This window comes from Musa acuminata, chromosome BXJ3-11, assembly GCF_036884655.1.
Source record: "Musa acuminata AAA Group cultivar baxijiao chromosome BXJ3-11, Cavendish_Baxijiao_AAA, whole genome shotgun sequence".
NCBI lineage: Eukaryota > Viridiplantae > Streptophyta > Magnoliopsida > Zingiberales > Musaceae > Musa > Musa acuminata.
Genome location: NC_088359.1, coordinates 23,255,436 through 23,274,688, shown reverse-complemented (window position 1 = coordinate 23,274,688; position 19,253 = coordinate 23,255,436). Strand labels below are relative to the sequence as shown.

The window sequence follows — 19,253 nt, the reverse complement described above, 5'->3', positions numbered from 1 at the left end:
AAAGATGTGTTTGTAGTCATGTGAAGATTAGTGCGTAAAATCCACGAAACTTAAAACTATGTATATTTAATATTCTGTTACCTAGGGAGATCGTATATCCCTGAATCCTTGCAGATCTGTAGGAGAAGATGAAGGAAGTCAAGCGCCCTCCTCTCTAGTGGTGATCCATATGGTAAGGCTGCGATAATGCTCCTCAAAACTCCAAGCCTGCTATCTAAGGAGGAGAAGGGGAGAAGAATAGAAGATGGTAACCCAAAGAGGTTCTAACTCATGAATAATTGGTTCCCTCCTATTTATAGAGATCCTTTGTCAAATTAACCCTAATGGATCCTGCCCTATTGGATATTGAATCTCCATCCAATTGCCCAAGTCTCTTAGATTAGTGGATCTCTATCCAATAATTTCTCATTGGCTCTTATTGGATCTCATCCATATGATCCAATAATCCAGAGGCTTATTAGATTTCCAATAAGATAGGAGCTCGGACGGATATCTCATATCCGAATATCTACTCATCATAACACCTACCATATATGTGTGACCCTCTAGGCCCAATATCGAGCTGGCCATGAGTCATACCTGTCAGAACTCCTTCTGACTCAATAATTATTATCTTAATAATTCACTCGACTCATTGATTGTGGATGTACTAGGCTACTACGCTGCATTCCCTAAACGATACAAGGGAATCAAATCCATTGGACCTGTTTATCCTCAGTTATCATATACCTATAGTCCCTCATTTATCTAATATCTCACAGACCATATACTGGGTATGGTGCTGTCAGACCCATACGGTTTCTGCTCGAGTCTCGCTCTAATTGGATTCTCCTAGAGAACTATTTCTCTCTGAATCCAAATGACCCTACCCAGAGATTTGTTAGAGCAATAATATATGAGATATTCCTCTCATGACATTGAGAGTGAATGATTCTCTATCGACACTCAATAGTTCTCATAAGGTTAGCTATCACTCAAGATGATCGGCTGTGCTAAATCTGGAACATCATACAAGGTATTCTTGGTGTCTCAAGTCTAAGGACCAGATACACCACTATGACTACGGAATTACTGTCCGACAATAAGGCATCATTAACCATCTAATATTCCGTAAGCGAATCATTAGTGAACTCATTCTCCAATGAGTACTTGTACTATATCCGTCCCCACACAAGCAGCTATGAGACCAGCTACATCCATCATATGGACGGGTATATAGCATACCAATTTATTCGGCTATCTCGATATACTTCTCGAGTAACCTATGATTGATATTATTTAGGTTTTGTATTTAAAGGCAAATCGGTATTATTATCGTGATCTTATCACGATGCGATTCCCATTACATAGATTCATAGACATCACAATGTATTCAATTAAGTAACAATATAAAGTGATAAAACATCAAATAATAATAATAAATAAAAATATTACATATCAAGTCACACGTGTCATTATTCAGTAGTATGCATCTCCGAACCTAATTATTGACTAATAATTAGAAGAAGAATTATTGGACTGGAGTATCAAAACTAATTATTGACGAAAAAAATAATGACGCAATAGTAAAAAAGTGCTCCAGTAGCATACATAGCCGAACCTTCTAACCTAAGTCGTAACAAAAATATTTGAAGGCTATTAGAAAATACTTAACCAATTGATATACCAAATTAGGAATAGCAACATCTAAATAGGGACAAAGGCGTGTTACATTATTTTTTGCTACTATAATTAAAACATTATAAGTCTTTTTGAGAACACTATAAATTATCTAAATAAACTCGTAACATCATATAAACCAATTAAATTATCACATTAGCCTTCAAGTTAGGTATCATAATTGTGTATAAGAAAGGACTCCTTGTAAAGAGGAATGAAAAGAATGGTTAGAAGAATGGTTAGAAGAGCAGAGGAGCACAAGAAGAGTGGAAAGAGAGGGGCACGTCTACTTGCTGCTTCGAACTCAAGAAGAGTGGAAGGTCAAATCCAATTCGAACTGTGTACGAGAAAGGATCTTAACTAAATTAACAACTTTCTAATCTCACGAGCACACTTAAATCAATCTCTTATCAAAGTTTAACCTAATTTCATAACTCGACATATACAACTTTTAGGAACTGAATCAAGTTGGTTTGACTCTGTGACGTGGATCGAGTTAATTTTGACACTAACATCAACAAATTATGTTTTCAGGTATAAGTTTGTCCACAACATTTAGTAGTCCAAAGTCGTGAAATAAATATCTTGCAATTTGCTTGTGCTGCTTATTCTCCAGAAAATGCTTAGAATCCGAGTTGGAAGCCGCGTTAGCAAAATGCTCTCTGCGATCCGCCCTTTTCTGCATTCAGTTCCCCGGTAATATTAGAACTGCACTCCACGGTGATGCGATCGTGATCGGATATGTTCCAAAAGTGCTGCATGCAATGCTTTTCGGATAAGAGAGAAGGTAGAAGAGGATGAGACAGATGCGGAGCATCTATTCTCTCTTCTTCGTATGATGTTATAGCAGGATAGGGATCGGTAGGTTGTCGAACTGGTAAATGCGCTTCCGGTGAGCTCTCCAGCTTTGTGGTTCCTTCGGAAGGGTTTTCCTGCTCTGACTCCTCTCTCTCTCTCTCTGCATGTTGATCGTTTCTGTTCTTAGATCCATCCATGGAAGACGTTACCGGACAGGGTGGTGAGCAGGAGGATCCCATGAAACGACAGCAGCATATGCTGCTTCCTAATGGATCGATATTTCTATCAGCATTCACTCTGTTCTTGAATGTATTCTCAAAGCCTGATTCTTTAAATTATTAAAAACATGATGTAGATTGTCAAGATTTTTTTTTTTTGTTTTTTTCAATAAATCTTTTTGGGACTCCAAAGAAGCTACGATTTAATATTCTTGAATCATGTTTTACTTTCTGTTTAGCTTTTCCTCTTCATGCTTGAGAAAGAATCAACAAAGGCATAAACTAAGTTCCTCCAAGCAACCATTGCATTCGAAAGTCAATGCTATTAAGTAAAATCAATAAGGAGATATTTAATTGCATCATCATATGTGCAGCCGTAAATATGTGAACGTTGGAGGGAAAGGGTATTTCCGATGGCGGATAATTAGGTGTAGACATGACATAAATGACTTCATATACTAATTAAAATATTTTCCACCTCGATTAATTTGTTGTGGGAATGGATTAATTCCTCCTGAGGAGAGGAAAGTTGATTATGAAGGGTATAAAGGCGTAAAGTGCCGGATACCAAATAGCTTTATTCTTGTTCGATTTTTTTTTTTCTTCTGAATTTTAATGTATACGTGGAATGAAGCATAATATTTCCAGCAGTTGCATCAACTGTTTACAGCTTCAGATAATAAAAACTATACACCTTAGCAATAATATGTTCCAAAGCACGATATCGTCGTAGTGGTGGTGGTGGTGTCTGGTGTTCCTGCGGAAGCGACAACTGCGGCTGTGGACTCCTCCCGGTGGAATCTCCTCAGCTGCTCCGAGATGAACGCCTCGATCGTCCGCCGGAACTCCTCCGCGTCGGCCTCCCTCTCCTCCTTCTCCGTCGCCGCAACCGCCACCTCTTGGCAGGAGACCTCCGACTTAGAACGGCGGAGCTCCGGCACACGGTGACCCCGCCGCCGCTCCATCCTCTCCGACCGGCTCCTCCGCCACGCGCGCGGCGCCTTCTCCTTCCCGGCCGCATGCGACCGGATCCCCCGGCTTTCGTAGGAGAGGAACTGGTCGTGGATCTCCCCGCCGCTGGCGGAGGGAGCTGCGGAGCCGGGGTGACGGCCCGACATGGCGAAGAGGGCGAGGACGATGGCGTTGCCAAGGAGGAACACGAAGCGGGGGCCGAGTAGGACGGGGGCGACGCGTCGGAGGAGGCCGGCGGAGAGTCTGGCAGCAGCCGGGAGCCGGGCAGTGGACCAGGAGAGTAGGCAAAAAGCGGAGAGAGCCTCGAGGCAGCAGAGGAGAGTCTGGACGTGGCGGATCCGTCGGTATCGACGCCTAGCCGCAATCTTCTCCGCCGTGACGGGGTCCATTTCGCGAGCTTTTGCTGCTGCTGCTGCTGCTGCTGCTGCTGTTGCCTGCAAAGCCTATATAGCAGTAGAAGGGGGAGGGGTAGAGAAGCTTTTTTTTTGTTGTCGTGTGACGCTTGCGCTCGATCTGTCCTCTTTTAATGCGTTAGAAGGGCTTGAAGAGAAGAAACTACACACGCACCTTTATATATGCTTTTTTTTTTGTTTGTGTTAGCAAAGTGATGATCATGATTAGATGCATACAATAAGATAATTAGGTAGCGGGTTGGATAAGGTCTCCAACTAACGAAAAGCATCAGATGCCGTGGAACAGCTTCGGGTCCGTGTCCGATCCGACTACGCAAAGCGTGCTTCCGATCTAGCGATGGATCATCATATTCTTCTTACGAAATATTCTATTCCGAGCACTTTATATAAATATATATATATATATATATATAATTTCCATCAAAACCCCTAAATCTGTTGCCAAAGAAATAATTGAATAGTTTAAAATCCTGGAAAAGAGAACTCAGAAGATGATGGAGACTGACTGTTGTGGTCAATGCATACATAGTAGGTGATCATAATATGCTCTCACGACGAGAACCAACTTGATGTTACTTGAGAATTCACATAACCTTTGTGCTCGTTTGTGGGAAGAAACGTTAAGAGTAGAATTTACCCTTCGACGGAGGCAATTGTTGTGATGTGAGGTCTCAGACTCGGTATTCCGGTTCTTGCCCATCGCTTCGTCGCTAAGCTCATGATAACTGCAATCTGATGCTCGAGAAACAAGAAGAATTCACATCTAAATACCCGTTGGTTTGTCCAACAGTATTTTTCCCTTAGTTTTGTTCTTATAAGTAGGATGTCCCAAACCTTTTAGAAATCTATAAAGTAGCCGTGAAAAGTCTGCTTTATAATGAACGTCATACCGACGTCATATTATTTTTTATATACATCGGCTTACATTATATAGTTTGATCTAAATATATTATAAATATAATTAAATTTTGATTATAATTATTGATTAATAAAAAATAGATTTAAATTGGATACATAAAGTAAAATTATTGAGATTATAATTTTTTTCTTTCCTTAATCCATAATTCATAATGATCATATGAATGATAGGAAGAAAGAATAAGATGAGCATAGTTTTTTTTTACATATCAGTAATATTATAACTTTTGAATTTGACGACAATGTAGAATATATAAAAATCTTTTGAGTAGCAACAAAAGATGCAACATCGTAATTTTTTTATTTTAATTTTTTGATATTAAATTTTTTTATATAAAAATAATATATTATAATTTTTATGTTTACAGTCCTATCATCCGTATTGCATCATCTAAATATCAAATCTTAATAGCTAATAATTCATCGATCAATTAGATCTAATACAATAAATCTTTCATGACCATAGATAATCAGGGCCATCACTCTATAAATACAAATACAGGCCTCTCCTAGTAACAATATTTTTTTATGAAAAGGTAATTATTTATCCCACATTAGATCAGTGGAATGTCATTAGACACGTCGATAACTAGTTTTGTAATAACACCACGATGGGAAAACTATTGTTGGAATCTGTATGTTAGGAATGAATCTCCTTTAAGACAAGACAACGTATTTGCACAGAAATGGATCAAATAGAATAGGATGAGATCAGGATTATAGGTTTCAATTCATTACTCACTACAGACAGCCAAGCTGTTACTACTGTCGTCTATAAATTAGAATTTTGATGGATTTTACTATCCAAAAATTCAGGATAAGTAATCAAAACACCAGTAATGCAAGGAAATCAAAGTAGCGGTCGTGTGTGCATACAACTCTTCTTTGTGCAAATATAACAAAGAGAAAACGTGTCCCCTACTCTTCTGCATGCCTATCTCCTTTTCCTAAACAACCACATACTGTGAAGTTTGGTAAATATTTTAATTTTTTAACTATATATTTAAATTATTCAAAAGAATCATAATTAGATTTTAACTCATCATACAATTAGAATTATGATTATGATCAAGGATTCAAGTATAATAAAAGAGAGAGAGAGAGAGAGAGAGTTGAGATAAAAGATTTTTATGATTTATATGAGAGGTTTTAAAAAGGATTCAGGATTTAGGTGTGAGTTAACTCTAGAGAGATATTTCTTGCATTCATTTTTCAGATGTAGTGAAAAAATTTATAAACATTTAGGGGTACCGGCGTTGTCACATACTGAATTTTTTTTTTATCATATATTTCCACGGAGAAGTAGATAAACATCACTTTGTTTATCATTTATAAACATTTATTACAATTCATTTATTCATCAAATCACAAGTAGAAAAGTAAACATAGTGATATTAACTTCAAGAATCATCCAAATGGCTCTACCTAACGGTAGAGGAAGATTTGCTCTCCACTGTAATCTGATTTAGTACTAAAGGGATGCTATTATGAAAATAAAAAACAAAGATAATTCAGTAACACGGAGTAGGAAGCCCAAAAGTCAACTCAAAATGAATACATGATCAAAATTTAATCATCCTATTGCCGTATATCAAATACTCAAATGAGCACTTCCCCAACAGTGGATGAAGAGGCTTTATCTTACAGGATGAGTTTGTGTTCTCCTAACAGCCGATGGAGGCAAACTCATATCGCACTCCTAATAGCGGATGGAGTGGTGTCCCTCACCCACCAAAGTAGGGACACGTTCCTCCTAACGACGGATTAAGGAATCATCCAACCGCCATGTTTGACGGCTCGTTAATCCCCGAAGGGAATCACCCTACCTACTCTCGGTAGGGAAATAACATAATCTCGCATCGGTCATGTCTATATCAAAATGAAAAAAAATATTTAAAACATCTCTTTCAAATAACATCAATATCAAATAATACAAATTAGCCTTTAAATTGACTTGAACCATATTACAATCGATCCAATTAAATATGATTTACTAGAACCTAACTAAACTGATCTCTAATCCTAATTTAACTAGTCTGAAACCACCCTAGACTAGTATAATTTGGACTAGATTAGGTTCAATTTAGGTTAAACTGACTTGAATAATTCAATCAATTCATAATCACCCTAAATCAATCTAGACTAATCAATATTTGAGTTCAAATTCAATAATAATATTGGACTAGACTAGGCCAGCCTATATTCTGGTCACGTTCATTTCACATGACTGGGCATGCATCACACCAGGCTGGCCTAGCCCTGGCCCATGGACTGATAATGTGCGTCGCATATGACCGCTCATGATGGTTGGGATGGGTTAGCCTATAGGTCATAGCCTAACCCATGGGTTGAGCTTGGCATACGGGCTGGGCCTAGTCTACTAATTGGGTCTGCCTATGAGTAATTTCAATCCAATTCATATTCAATTTCATACCATAACATATATTCACTAACAATTATATAAATAAAAACATAATTACACATTAAAGATAAGCTTTAATACAAAGAAATAACCTTCTAAATTCAAATAGAAATCATACTTTCAACACATATAATTTTAACATATTCTAGTCAAATAAATTTTAAATTATCTAGAATAACACATTTTAAATTTCAAATCAAAGAATATCAATAATTTTAGATAACATATTTTAATCTAATAAAAATTTTAATCCAGATAAGATTAAAGATAAGTTGTAATGCTAGAAAATATCATATATTTAATATATAAAACATATCAATTTTTAACATGTTTAGGGGTCAAAGAACATTATAAAAAAAAACTTCAACTAATAGATTTTAATATAATAATAAAAAATTTTGATATTTAAATAATTGATAACTATTTTCAAACTACAAAACTTTCAATATTTAAAAAATTAAAATTAAAACTAAAACTTTTATTTTCAAGAAATGTAGGGAAACCTATCTCTCATCAGTAGGGTGTAACTTCTCGTTCCTCTCGCTACTGGGCTCCGCTAGGTGAGGAATAAAGGAGAGAAATCCCTCCCCTTTAATAAGAGGAGGTGAGCCTCCATTAAAGAAAAAATATTTTTAATTTTTATATTTATTTAATATAAATTATTTCTATTTAATATACTAACAAATATGATATCATTCTATTTGGAATGCTTAATAGTTATTTCCTAATTCATAATAGCAAATAAGGAAATATATTAAGATTTCCTAAATTACAATGACAAGTAAGGAAAAAAAATTAATTCCTAACTTAACTATTTGATTTGATTACACGCGGTACCACTACCAAGTTTAGGCAGTACAACCGCCAGATCTTACTACAGGATCCTGAATAAGTCAAACAATAAGCTCAATTCAGCCCTGATTCAGGCACAATTAGCCCCTAATTGAGTTGACATTGTTTCATCCCAATATTGACTTAATTAGACCTAAACTAACTCAATCTAGACAAATTATTATAAGCATGAATCCTATGTATCTGATATGTCATTAGTTCATTTGGCGCTTCGTCCGATCATTTGGCGCATCATCATCTCCTTCGACATATTGCCAATTCGACATGTTTGTTGGGAAATCTTGGGGGCGACATCACATGCGCAGCGGAAGAACAAGAAAATAAAATTCCTGATTCTCAAAGAGATGTTCGTCGTCATGCGAAGATTGGTGCGCAAAATCTGCGAAACTGAAAAATTACGTATAGAGTAGATTGTGTTACCTAGGGAGATCGTATATCCCTGTTTCCTTGTAGATCTTTAAGAGAGGGTGAAGGAGGTCAAGCGTCCTCCTCTCTAGCGGTGATCCACACAACAGGGCTGTGACAACGCTCCTCAAAACTCCAAGCCTACTCTGAGGTGGAGAGGGAAAGGAGAATAGGAGAGGCAAGCAAAGGCTCTAGCCTATGAGGCTTTGAATCCCTCCTATTTATAGAGGTCCCCTGTCAAACCCTAATGGATCCTCCCCTAGTGGGTATTGGATCTGTATCCAATAACCCAAGCCTTTTAGATTAGTAGATCTCTATCCAATAATCTCTCATGGGCTCTTATTGGATCTCATCCATGGGATCCAATAATTCAAGGGCTTATTGGATATCCAATAAGACAAGGGCTCTGTCGGATATCTTATATCCAAACCTCTACTCATCGCAATGCCTACCATATGTGTGTGACCCTCTAGGCCCAATATCGAGCTGGCCGTGAGTCATACCTGTCAGAACTCCTTCTAACTCAGTGAATTATTATCTCTGTAATAATTCACTCGACTCATCGACTCCGGACGTACTAGGCCACTACGCCGTAGTCCCCATACGATACAGGGGAATCCAATCCATTGGACCTATCTATCCTCAGTTACCGTGTATCTATAGTCCCTCATCCATCTAATATCCTAGAGACCATCGAGTATGGTGCTGTCAGACCCATACGGTTTCTACTCGAGTCTCGCTCTAATCGGATTCTCCCGGAGAACTCTTTTTCTCTCAACCCGAATGACCCTGGCCAGGGATTTGTCTGAGCAAGAACACATGGGATATTCCTCTCATGACGCCGAGAGTGGATGATCCTCTATTGACACTCAATAGCCCTCGTAAGGTCGACTACCACTCCCAATGACCAGCTGTACTAGATCTCGGACAGCCAAACCTATAAGTCTGGTATCAAAGAGTGGAGCACTCATACAAGACATCCTTGGTGTCTCAAGTCTAAGGACCAGATACACCACTAGGACTACGGAATCGCTGTCTGACAATAAGGCATCATCAACTATCCAGCATTCCGTAAGCGGATCAATTAGTGAACTCGTTCTCCAATGAGCACTTGTATTGTATCCCTAGTGTCCCTACACGGGCAGCTATGAGACCAACTGCATCCATCATATGGACAGGTATACAGCACACCAGTCTGTCCGGTTATCACGATATCCCTCTCGAGTAACCTGTGACCTGGATTATTTAGGATCTGTGTTTAAAGGTGAATCGATCTCATTATCGTGATCTCATCACGATCTGATTCCCATTGCACAAATCCAAAGACATCACAATATACATACATATATACAATAGTGATAAAGTGATATATGCCAAAATATAATAAGCAAAAAGATTCTGTATCAAGTCACACGTGTCATCACTCACATGATTGGCTTGCTAGGCACTTATGACTAGCAATGTTGTCTTCCCGCAACATCCGATCTCCTTGACGCAATGTCTGATCTTTTTGGCCCAATGCCCGAACTTATGACACGAAGCCTTCTGCCAATATGTCGACCGATCCTCTGGCCCGACGTCCAATTTTCTGATAAGTTCACTCCAGCCCAACGTCTGATTCCTCCTACTTTAATCAATTTGTCTCTCCTTGATCGAAGCTAGTCCTGCATCACTTAAATGCATATTAGATGACTAACACATCAATTGATTTCATCATCAAAATCAGAGATTCAACGCTTTAGTCATTGATTTTTTGCTACGTCCTTGTAGGATTTTTTTTTTGTTAATTTTAGAAATATTCTTTTTCTCCACGGTGATGAAAGATACAACAAGAATATAATGAATTGTTTCAGTAGGTTTTACTATAGAGAAAATCTTGATGGAAGAACTAATTTCATCGTAGAAGATGGTAATAAAGAATGTTGAAGGGATAAGTAAATAAAACAAAAAAATGAACAACAAAGATTGAAAAGTTGAACGATGAAGATTAGGAACAACTTGAGGTAAAATATGTAAGTACTATTCATTTTTACATTACTAATAATATTATTAATAATGTTATTGATAATGATTTCATTGTGTTATAAGGGATAAATATATTAAAGCTATACTTGGAATTTGACTAGCAAGTTATAACTAAAGTATATAAGTCGAGGAGGGAAGAATATAGGAATTCGGTAGACCATCTAAACATATATAAAAGAATATTAAATCAATTAAAGAAAGTTAATTTAAATATTAATGAAGAAGATAAGGTACTGTTATTTCTTGCATCATTTGTCGACTCTTATGCTAACTTTATTTAGATGATAATGTGCAAAAATGATATGGTAACTCTAAAACAAGTTGAAGAAATTTTAATATTCATATTAATATGAAAAAAAATAAATATGAGAAAATGAATGATGAGAAGTTAGCTCGACAAAATATGATTTTTTTTGACATAGGTAGATGTCAGCATGATCAAAAGTCAAATATTTGAAGACTACGGATAATATATTATAATTATCTAAAGAAAAAGAAAAAAAAAAGAACAAAAGGGTCGCTTATTATGGATTGACGAAGATGTCGTTGTAGTCTCCAAATGTATTCTTATAAATGATTTAGTCAATTTGGCAAGTGGCTTCATGATGATTCACAAATAGAGGTAAAACATGGTCGCCAAGGCTATCAGTGTCTTGCAGAAACCTGAGGTCAACTTGGCCAAAGCAAAGCACCAGTGACTGAGGCACCTCGTAATCTCCATCAACCACCCTCTGTGCGAATCGAGGAGGAGTTACCTCTGTGGCATTCCCATCGTATATTTTGGTGACGGTGAGTGATTCTACAATCTCAGCAAATAGTTTTACTGAGAAAATGTTCATAAATTCTATGTGCGTTAGGTCACAGTTTCGAGATCTAAACGCAAGAAACTCCAGAAGGACAATGCTGAATTCCTCTGACCGCCGAGGAGTCGATCGGAAATCTCTATGAGCATACACCTATATGACTCACCCAAGTGGCTGTAAGCTCTCAACACTTCCATCCAGATCTTGAAGACGAGAACCATCTCCCCTGCTCCTAGTCCTGCATGACACCGAGGAAGCAGCAAACACCAACTCAATATAAGTTTATCAAACAAAAGCATACTAAGTTCAAGATGTTCTACAACCACAATGTTCTTCTTCATTAAAAACATCATCAAAATCCGGAAGGAGACGGGAAATATGGCTACTCGCTTGCCTTGCCACAGTCCACACACCCAAAATTCCATCTTTTCTACCTTCCATTTCTTTCACAGTTTTATCCTAACTAAAACAGGGAAACCTCCGTCACAGCACTTTGAAGACATCGTCGGATCTAACAATAGCAGCGCCACCGCCGTTTTGGTAGTTCCTGAAGAGCGCCTTCACCACTCCGTCCGCTGCAACCAAGAGGTAACCCTCGGATCGCATCCCAAACCCCTCGGTACCTCCCCGGAGGTCAAGAGCCAAACCGAGCGCCCTTGCGAGCTCAGCGTCGGGGTCCGACAGCATCGTCACGCCGGCCTCCGCCGCCCCGAGCTGCTCCCCCCACGCCCTCATCACGTACACATCGTTCGCCGCCACGCAGGCGACCACCACCCCGCCGCCGCCTCTTTGTTTCATCTCCGCCGCCCTCTTCACAAGCCCCTCGGCAGAGAGCCCGAAGGTGGGGCCACTGCCGCTCCACCATCGGGGACGCCGCGGGGGCGCGAAGGCGCCTGGAACGGCCATTATGACGGTCCTCCTGCCGCGAGTAAGGCCGGAGATGGATACGGTGCGGACGGCGCCGCTGCGGTCGAGGTAGGATAGGGTCGCGTCGGGGAGGCGATCGCCAGCAGAAATGGTGCGCGGAGGAGGGGCGGCAGAAGGACCGGGCAGGCGGAGGGGACGAGGCCGAGGGCCTGGGAGGCCGTAGATGCCGAGAAGCGAGGAGCGGCGGGAGCGAGGGAGAACGGAGTGGGGGTTCCACGAGGCGGAGATGGGCCGGGAGCTGGCGGCGGACAACGCTACCGTGGGCGTCGTCGGGACGTGGGGGGAGGAACGGGATGCGGTGGAGAAGGTGGCGGCGATGTTGTTAACGGCGGCCGCCATCACGACGCAGAGCTCGTTGTTCACTTGCAGTCCCGATTGCATGTTTTATGAAGAGAGCAAGCGAGACAAACGGGACCCAACTGGTGTCTCTTGGTGACGTGGCGTTCTGTGACAGGTAGGAAGTGCAAAACTTGGGGCCCGATGAAATCGTTGGTTTCCACGTCACAGTGTGATGTGATTTAAGTGCCGTGCGCAACAAGCCATGTTTTGGCTTCGTTAGCTGTCGCATAACACCATCAGGCCTTATCCGTTTTGGAAACATCAAACCTCACGCAAGACTCGTTTGAACACGTGGGGCCACATGTAAGAAGAAGGGAGTGGGACCGGCGAGGCACAATGTGGTGCGTGTGGGAAGAGATACACCGTATCATGCAACAACCATCAATACAGTGCTTGCCGACATCACTCGCGTCGTTGACGGCCCTTTCGTGAACGCCTCTGCAGCGAACGCATGTGGCACGACCTCATACCTCGACCTTGCACCAGCAAATGGCCCAGAAGATGGCCTCGGCTCCATGAAATCCAACGACCATACCTGCTCGGGGCATAGACCGGTGGCGCTCGCTCGAGCCCGTGCTAACCGTGTCGGAGGGCGACGCGATGGCGTGTCGATGAGAGCCGACAAAGCCATTGGTGGCTACCATGAGTATATCGATGTGATCGTCACAGACGATGCCCACTACATCGTGGATATCAATCTTGTCATAGAATTCGAGATCGCAAAGCTGATGTGCATCGTGATACTCCTTCGCATCCTTCGGACGGTATTCGTCTTAGTCGAGATTTGCTTGAGCGCGTCGTAAAACTAATATGCATTGTCATAGTCGTAAGAAGCACAGGTATGCACGCATCGTCGTAGACGTGGAGGAAGTATGTACAAACAAAATGGTTCAACTCCTACGGGAGGACCACTGATAACGTGCATACAGAGGAGAGTGCCGTTTGGGTTGCGAAAGAGGTGACAATCTCGTGTTGGTGGTGGGAAGCTGTGCAAAGTAGATGTTGGGTGTAGGAAGATGCGAATGAGCAGAAAAAAGTTAGTAATAACACAAGGGTTATAAAATTACTTTTTTTACCTTGTTTTAGGGTTATTTTCTACACATAACAGAATTAACAGTGTGAGAAAAAATGAGATTAAATATTTTACTGGCCACCGTCAAAAAAGAAAAGAAGGAGAAAAAAAATAGAAGAAAAAAAAAGACTCTCTGTTAATTAGATTTACATTTTGGATTATAAATTTGATGAATCGTGATGTCATATTGTGAATAAAATAAAAATATAAAAATAATAATTTTGGAAAAATAAGAGAATAAAAGGAGGCATTAGAAATATATACTTATTGGTGAGGTTATGAAATTAACGTAAATATCTAATGACTTCGTTTGCGTCTGTTGTCCAAAGTATTAATGCATACGTTTGAAATTTATAAATATATATAATTTTAATGAAATACAATTCAGTTTATTATTTAAAATATTCAAAATAATTTATATGTTGATAAGTTGGAAAAGCATATGATTCGAACAACATGTGTTATGTTATAAATATTTATTGATTAATATTATATTATTCAAATGAAAATATCTATCCAATATTATATTTAAAATGATTAAAAAATAGATAAATATTGTTAGTTTTAAATGATATATGATTGCATCAATTTTAAAATTATATATAAAAGATTTATTAAAGCTCCTAGTTTTGTAATAAAGTTACTAATATATTGTTTTTAGTAACATTAAGATATAGATGATGTGGCTCCTACTAACAAGAGTTATATAATAAAATATATTTTAAAAATTATTCTTTTTTAGACCTTGAATAAGGGAAGATATGTGTTGTCTACATGAAGATTAAATATGAGACGTATCAACGGGATACAATATGACCTCATCCATTAATATTACTATGATTTTTATTTTGACATGTACATCTTAGTTATATTTAACTTCAGCTATATTTATACGAATGATAATCTTTGCGCTATAATATTTTATGCTCCAATATGTGACATTATCTATACTTATATTTTCATTATGAAAATACATTTAAATATATCTTCCATCGAAAAGTATTATTAGGAAGTCATTATTTGAAAAGTATATGAAATTGATGCTTTACAAACTGTATAAACATGATGAATGATTTGATATTCAAGCATTTTATGTTAACAAGTTATAATTTTATAAATTGTATCAACATAAAGAAAATACTTGAATTTGCATGAATGTTTTGAAAATATATGTTGAATGCATAAAAAAAAGTATATATTTAAAAAAAATAACTATTTATGATAAGTTTTGATTAGCATGTGAGTCATAGTGTTTACTAAACTATAGTTTGTTCATATAATTATATCTTAATTTTTTAGATGAGCAATAGAACAATTATTCGATTGAATTATATAATTAATTTATTGAACAACTATGAATGGACTATGGATGGATTGATTATGGTTTGCGTCATATAATATATGTCTTGTGGATCGATTAATTATGAACAGAATTATGTAATAATTATTATGTAAAAAATAGTTATGTAGGTTTTAGTCTTACTATTCTTATAGGAAACATATAGAATGTCTGATAGGCTGTGGGGATGTTAGCCTTCTTATTTGCAAATGTCTCATTTTAGCACCTATCCATCCTCTCATTTAGTTTACAACCTACCAAAACAATAAAAAACTATACCATCTATATTGAATTTGATCCATCCTCGTAAAGGTTTATTCCATATCCTCTTAACATAAGATTGCTCATCATGTAGATTAAATTCTGAATATACTTACAGGGGGATGTCAATCTCATTAAATACAAGGATATTTTTAATATTCTAAATCAATCAAAGATTATTAGTAATAATTTTCTTAAGAATATAGTAGCTAGGCTTAGTTAAATCATGACCTTCCATGCGCCTAAAAAAAAAGAATATACAAAGTTAATATTTATGATTGAAAAGAAGATCACCTATGTGAGATGCTCACACAAATAGTAAAAGCGTACATTATAAATTCTCATTTTAGGTACAGAATAAAATTACTTTTGGAATGACAAGAATTAACCAAACTCTACGCCATAGATCCAAATTGATAAATGAATTATTATCCTTAATAAAGAGGAATCCAAGTTGTCATATGGATTATTATGCCCGATAGAGAGGAATGTATGTGCTAGTCTAATTGATGGCTATTTATTAGAATAGGATGTTCAATTTGAACCAAAAAAATCAAATCAAATCAAATTAAAATCGAATATAAATTAAACCAAAAAATCAAATCAAATTAAAATCGAACATAAATTAAACCAAAAAAATCAAATCAAATTGAAATCGAACATAAATTAAATCAAGAATAAGTTTGGTCTAAATTAATTCATCAATGATTCAATTTGAGGATTATATTATAAACAGATATTGTTTGAGTTTATCCTTTAATTTAAAGGATATCAATCCTATTGAATTTACTATCCTAAGTCCTTAACAAGTTTAAACCGATTAATTTTATAAATGATATGGGTGTTCCATTTAATTAAATTGAATCGATTCATTTAAAAAATATATATATTTAAAATTATTTAAAATTATAAATCAATTAGGCATATCAAAATCGATTCCGATTAATGATCTCACTATTAGAACACTCCCATATTAAAACAGACCTCCGACATACTCATCTTTTGGGGATGAGATATCTCACTATTAGCAAATTTATTAGCACTAACGTTACCAAATAATTTCTGAAGTAAGATGAAATTCTAATTACCATCATTTATCAGTTTAGAAATAAGTATTTGATCATTATATAACTCCATGTTACGTACGTATTGACTGAAAAGAAATGTCAAGTAGTCAATTGAGATCTCAAAACTATAAAGGTCTGAATGAAATGACTCCAACACCAACTAGATTTATCATGGTAGAAATTCATCCATAAAGATTATATAACTTTATTAAGATATATAGATATATATATATATATATATATATATATATATATATATAATTTGAAGATCAAATTGAAATAATTTAATATTAAGAATATTAAGGCCATCTTAATCTTTGGAACAGCTAACCACATCTCATGAAATAAGAGACATACTTTTAGTACTATGATCAGTATGTCAAAGACAGGATCTCATTGTTTGTTTTTTCTTTCTTTTAGCATCCAAAAGACGAAAAACTGATTTAATAAGAGTAAGTCTGTGATCGTGAGACAATTTGGAACCTGCCCTGATTACCAAGTCTGCTTTTCATGTGTTGAATAGTAGAATCAAAAGTAGAAAGAGAAATCCTGCAAGAGGCAATTAATTGTAGTGCCTAAATATTTAAAAGCTAAGGATGCTTCTTAATATTGAAAAAGGAATTAATCTTATTCGAATTTATCTATAAGTTTTCCGGGGAAAAATATTTATAGATTTTCTAAGATTTAATTAATTTTTTGATAAGCGACGGTTGTACATGATTTTTTATTAGATCTAAACACAAGTAAGATATCATCTCTATACATTAAATTTATTATTAAAGTTAAAAGGATTAAGAGTACCTCTATAACAAGCATTATTAAGTACGTGAGAGAAAATTTGAGCCACAAGAAAATATAAAGATAAAAGAGAACATTATTAATATAGCACAAGAATAAAGGAGAAGATATACACTCTCTTATCTGATTAATAAATATATAAAAAAGTTAAATAAATGAAGAACTATAATAATAGCATTCCAAGATAATTTATCATTTGTTTTTTTTTCATATATATTTTAGTGATTAAATGATAATTTTTATCCCTAGAATCGAACATAAAATATGGAATCTCTTGAGCCATCAAAATGTTATTGTGTATGCTACTATGCTTAATAAAATCAAATTACTCAATTGAAATCAAGTTATTGAGAAAAAAAATTAAACACAATTCTACATTTAATATTACAAAGGAATATCGGTCAATAATTGGTAACTATAGCAAGGTTTGTGCTTTTGGGAATGAAAACAAAAAATATATATATTTTAGTCCAGTCTTCTTCAAAAATTGCTGTCTCATTAAATTGTTTGAAAACTGCAATAATATGATCACTAATTATATTCCTAAGTTTTTACCAAAATGGACGGGTTTCAAAAGATTTCATTCTTATAGAAAGGTAAAATTAGTTTATCTCTATCAGAATCCGAAACTAAATTTATGTTTAAGAAAAGAGAGGAATTCCAATATTGAATCCTATCATTTGTCCATAATTTTTTATAAAACTAAATAAAAGTTTCTCGAATCTTGTCTTGATTTGAAAAATAAAATTGAAATTCTGTTTTAATTCATCAAATAAAGTTTCTTCTTCTCGCGGATAGTAATTTGGTTAGGGCAGCATTTGAATTTTTTTTATTTGTCACCCTTAAATCACCTATTTTGCTTTTTTTGACTTAGCCTACTATTTCATATTAATTTATCTCATAAATGCTTGAAAATAGTTATAATTAAATGTTGTTCTTCATTCAAAGAGTGACCCGACTGCATGCCCTTAAAAGTGATGGAGAAAAATCTCTCTTTAGTCTACTATTTCACCTATTTTGTTTCCGACTGCTGTTCTTCATTTAGTATATTTTTTTTTTATAAGTGATTGATTGGTATTAAGGTCGAGTCCATTAACTTTTATGCCTATTGATATAATCTTTTTTTTTTTTTAATTAAAAACATATGTCGATGTTCAATTCCTTACTTTGATGATAATACGAGCGCGTTTGTATTATTGATAATCAACTATATATAGAAAGTTGAATGTAAAGTTAACGTATTTTTTATTTTTTTCACTTAATTCTTTTTAGATATAATAAAGAGACATACGAGTAATATTTAATTATTTTTTTTATCATTTCTCTGTCAGAACATAAGATACATAAGTATATATATTAATATAATAGATTCTAAATCCAAAAATCTTTTACTTAAATATTTTTTTTTTTGGATTCCCTGTCCTCCAAAATACTCACTAAAAAAAGAAAAAGAAAAGAAAAACATAGGTCCCCTCTTTTTCTTCCACGCTGCTTCAGGTCAAATACAATGTCCAATATCGTAGAGGATTGCAGTTAATGACTGCGCCATCGTATATCGTTGCTGCTCCTCCAGATTACTGGCTTCAACTTCATCAGATTACCGCACGGATTGACGGTGACGTCTAGGAGAAGTGTGCTGAGAAGGCACCAGAAACGGCTCAAGAATAATTGGAGGAGGATCGAAGAGAGGGAGTCCGACGGCGAGACAGCTGCAGTTTGGAGCTCAAGGAGGCGGCAACCTTCGTTGGGGGGAGGTGATAGCTCAACGAGGGCTGTTCTGGTTCGGCAGCTTCCTGGCCATGAACAACTGATGATTGACATCCTTCTTTTCTCGTAGAGGTTAGGGTTGTTGAATCGACATAATTGATGCACATATAGCCGATCCAACAAAGAAGAAGAAGACAATAACAGTGCACTTTTGCTCTGCTGGGAAGAATTCTGTTCGAATCATTGCCGTGTTTTTTG

General features: G+C 36.5%; 2 protein-coding genes across 2 annotated transcripts; both read right to left on the bottom strand.

The window, feature by feature from the left end:
• Window positions 1-3,233: 3,233 nt before the first annotated feature.
• On the bottom strand, window positions 3,234-4,184 carry LOC135653368 (uncharacterized). Its single transcript, XM_065175281.1, has one exon. It carries the CDS (start codon window positions 4,034-4,036, stop codon window positions 3,371-3,373), a length of 666 nt encoding a protein of 221 aa, XP_065031353.1. The 5' UTR covers window positions 4,037-4,184; the 3' UTR covers window positions 3,234-3,370.
• Window positions 4,185-11,476: 7,292 nt separating this feature from the next.
• LOC135653396 (peroxiredoxin-2E-2, chloroplastic-like) lies at window positions 11,477-12,785 on the bottom strand. Its single transcript, XM_065175332.1, has 2 exons — window positions 11,809-12,785; window positions 11,477-11,723 (listed from the first exon to the last, which is right to left on the bottom strand). The coding sequence occupies exon 1, from the start codon at window positions 12,749-12,751 to the stop codon at window positions 11,969-11,971; it is 783 nt and encodes a 260-aa protein (XP_065031404.1). The 5' UTR covers window positions 12,752-12,785; the 3' UTR covers window positions 11,477-11,723; window positions 11,809-11,968.
• Window positions 12,786-19,253: the final 6,468 nt, after the last annotated feature.

Excerpts from the sequence above, each read along its gene's own strand:
- LOC135653396 (XM_065175332.1), bottom strand. The coding sequence starts at position 12,751 with ATGGCGGCCGCCGTTAACAACATCGCCGCCACCTTCTCCACCGCATCC.
- LOC135653368 (XM_065175281.1), bottom strand. The coding sequence starts at position 4,036 with ATGGACCCCGTCACGGCGGAGAAGATTGCGGCTAGGCGTCGATACCGA.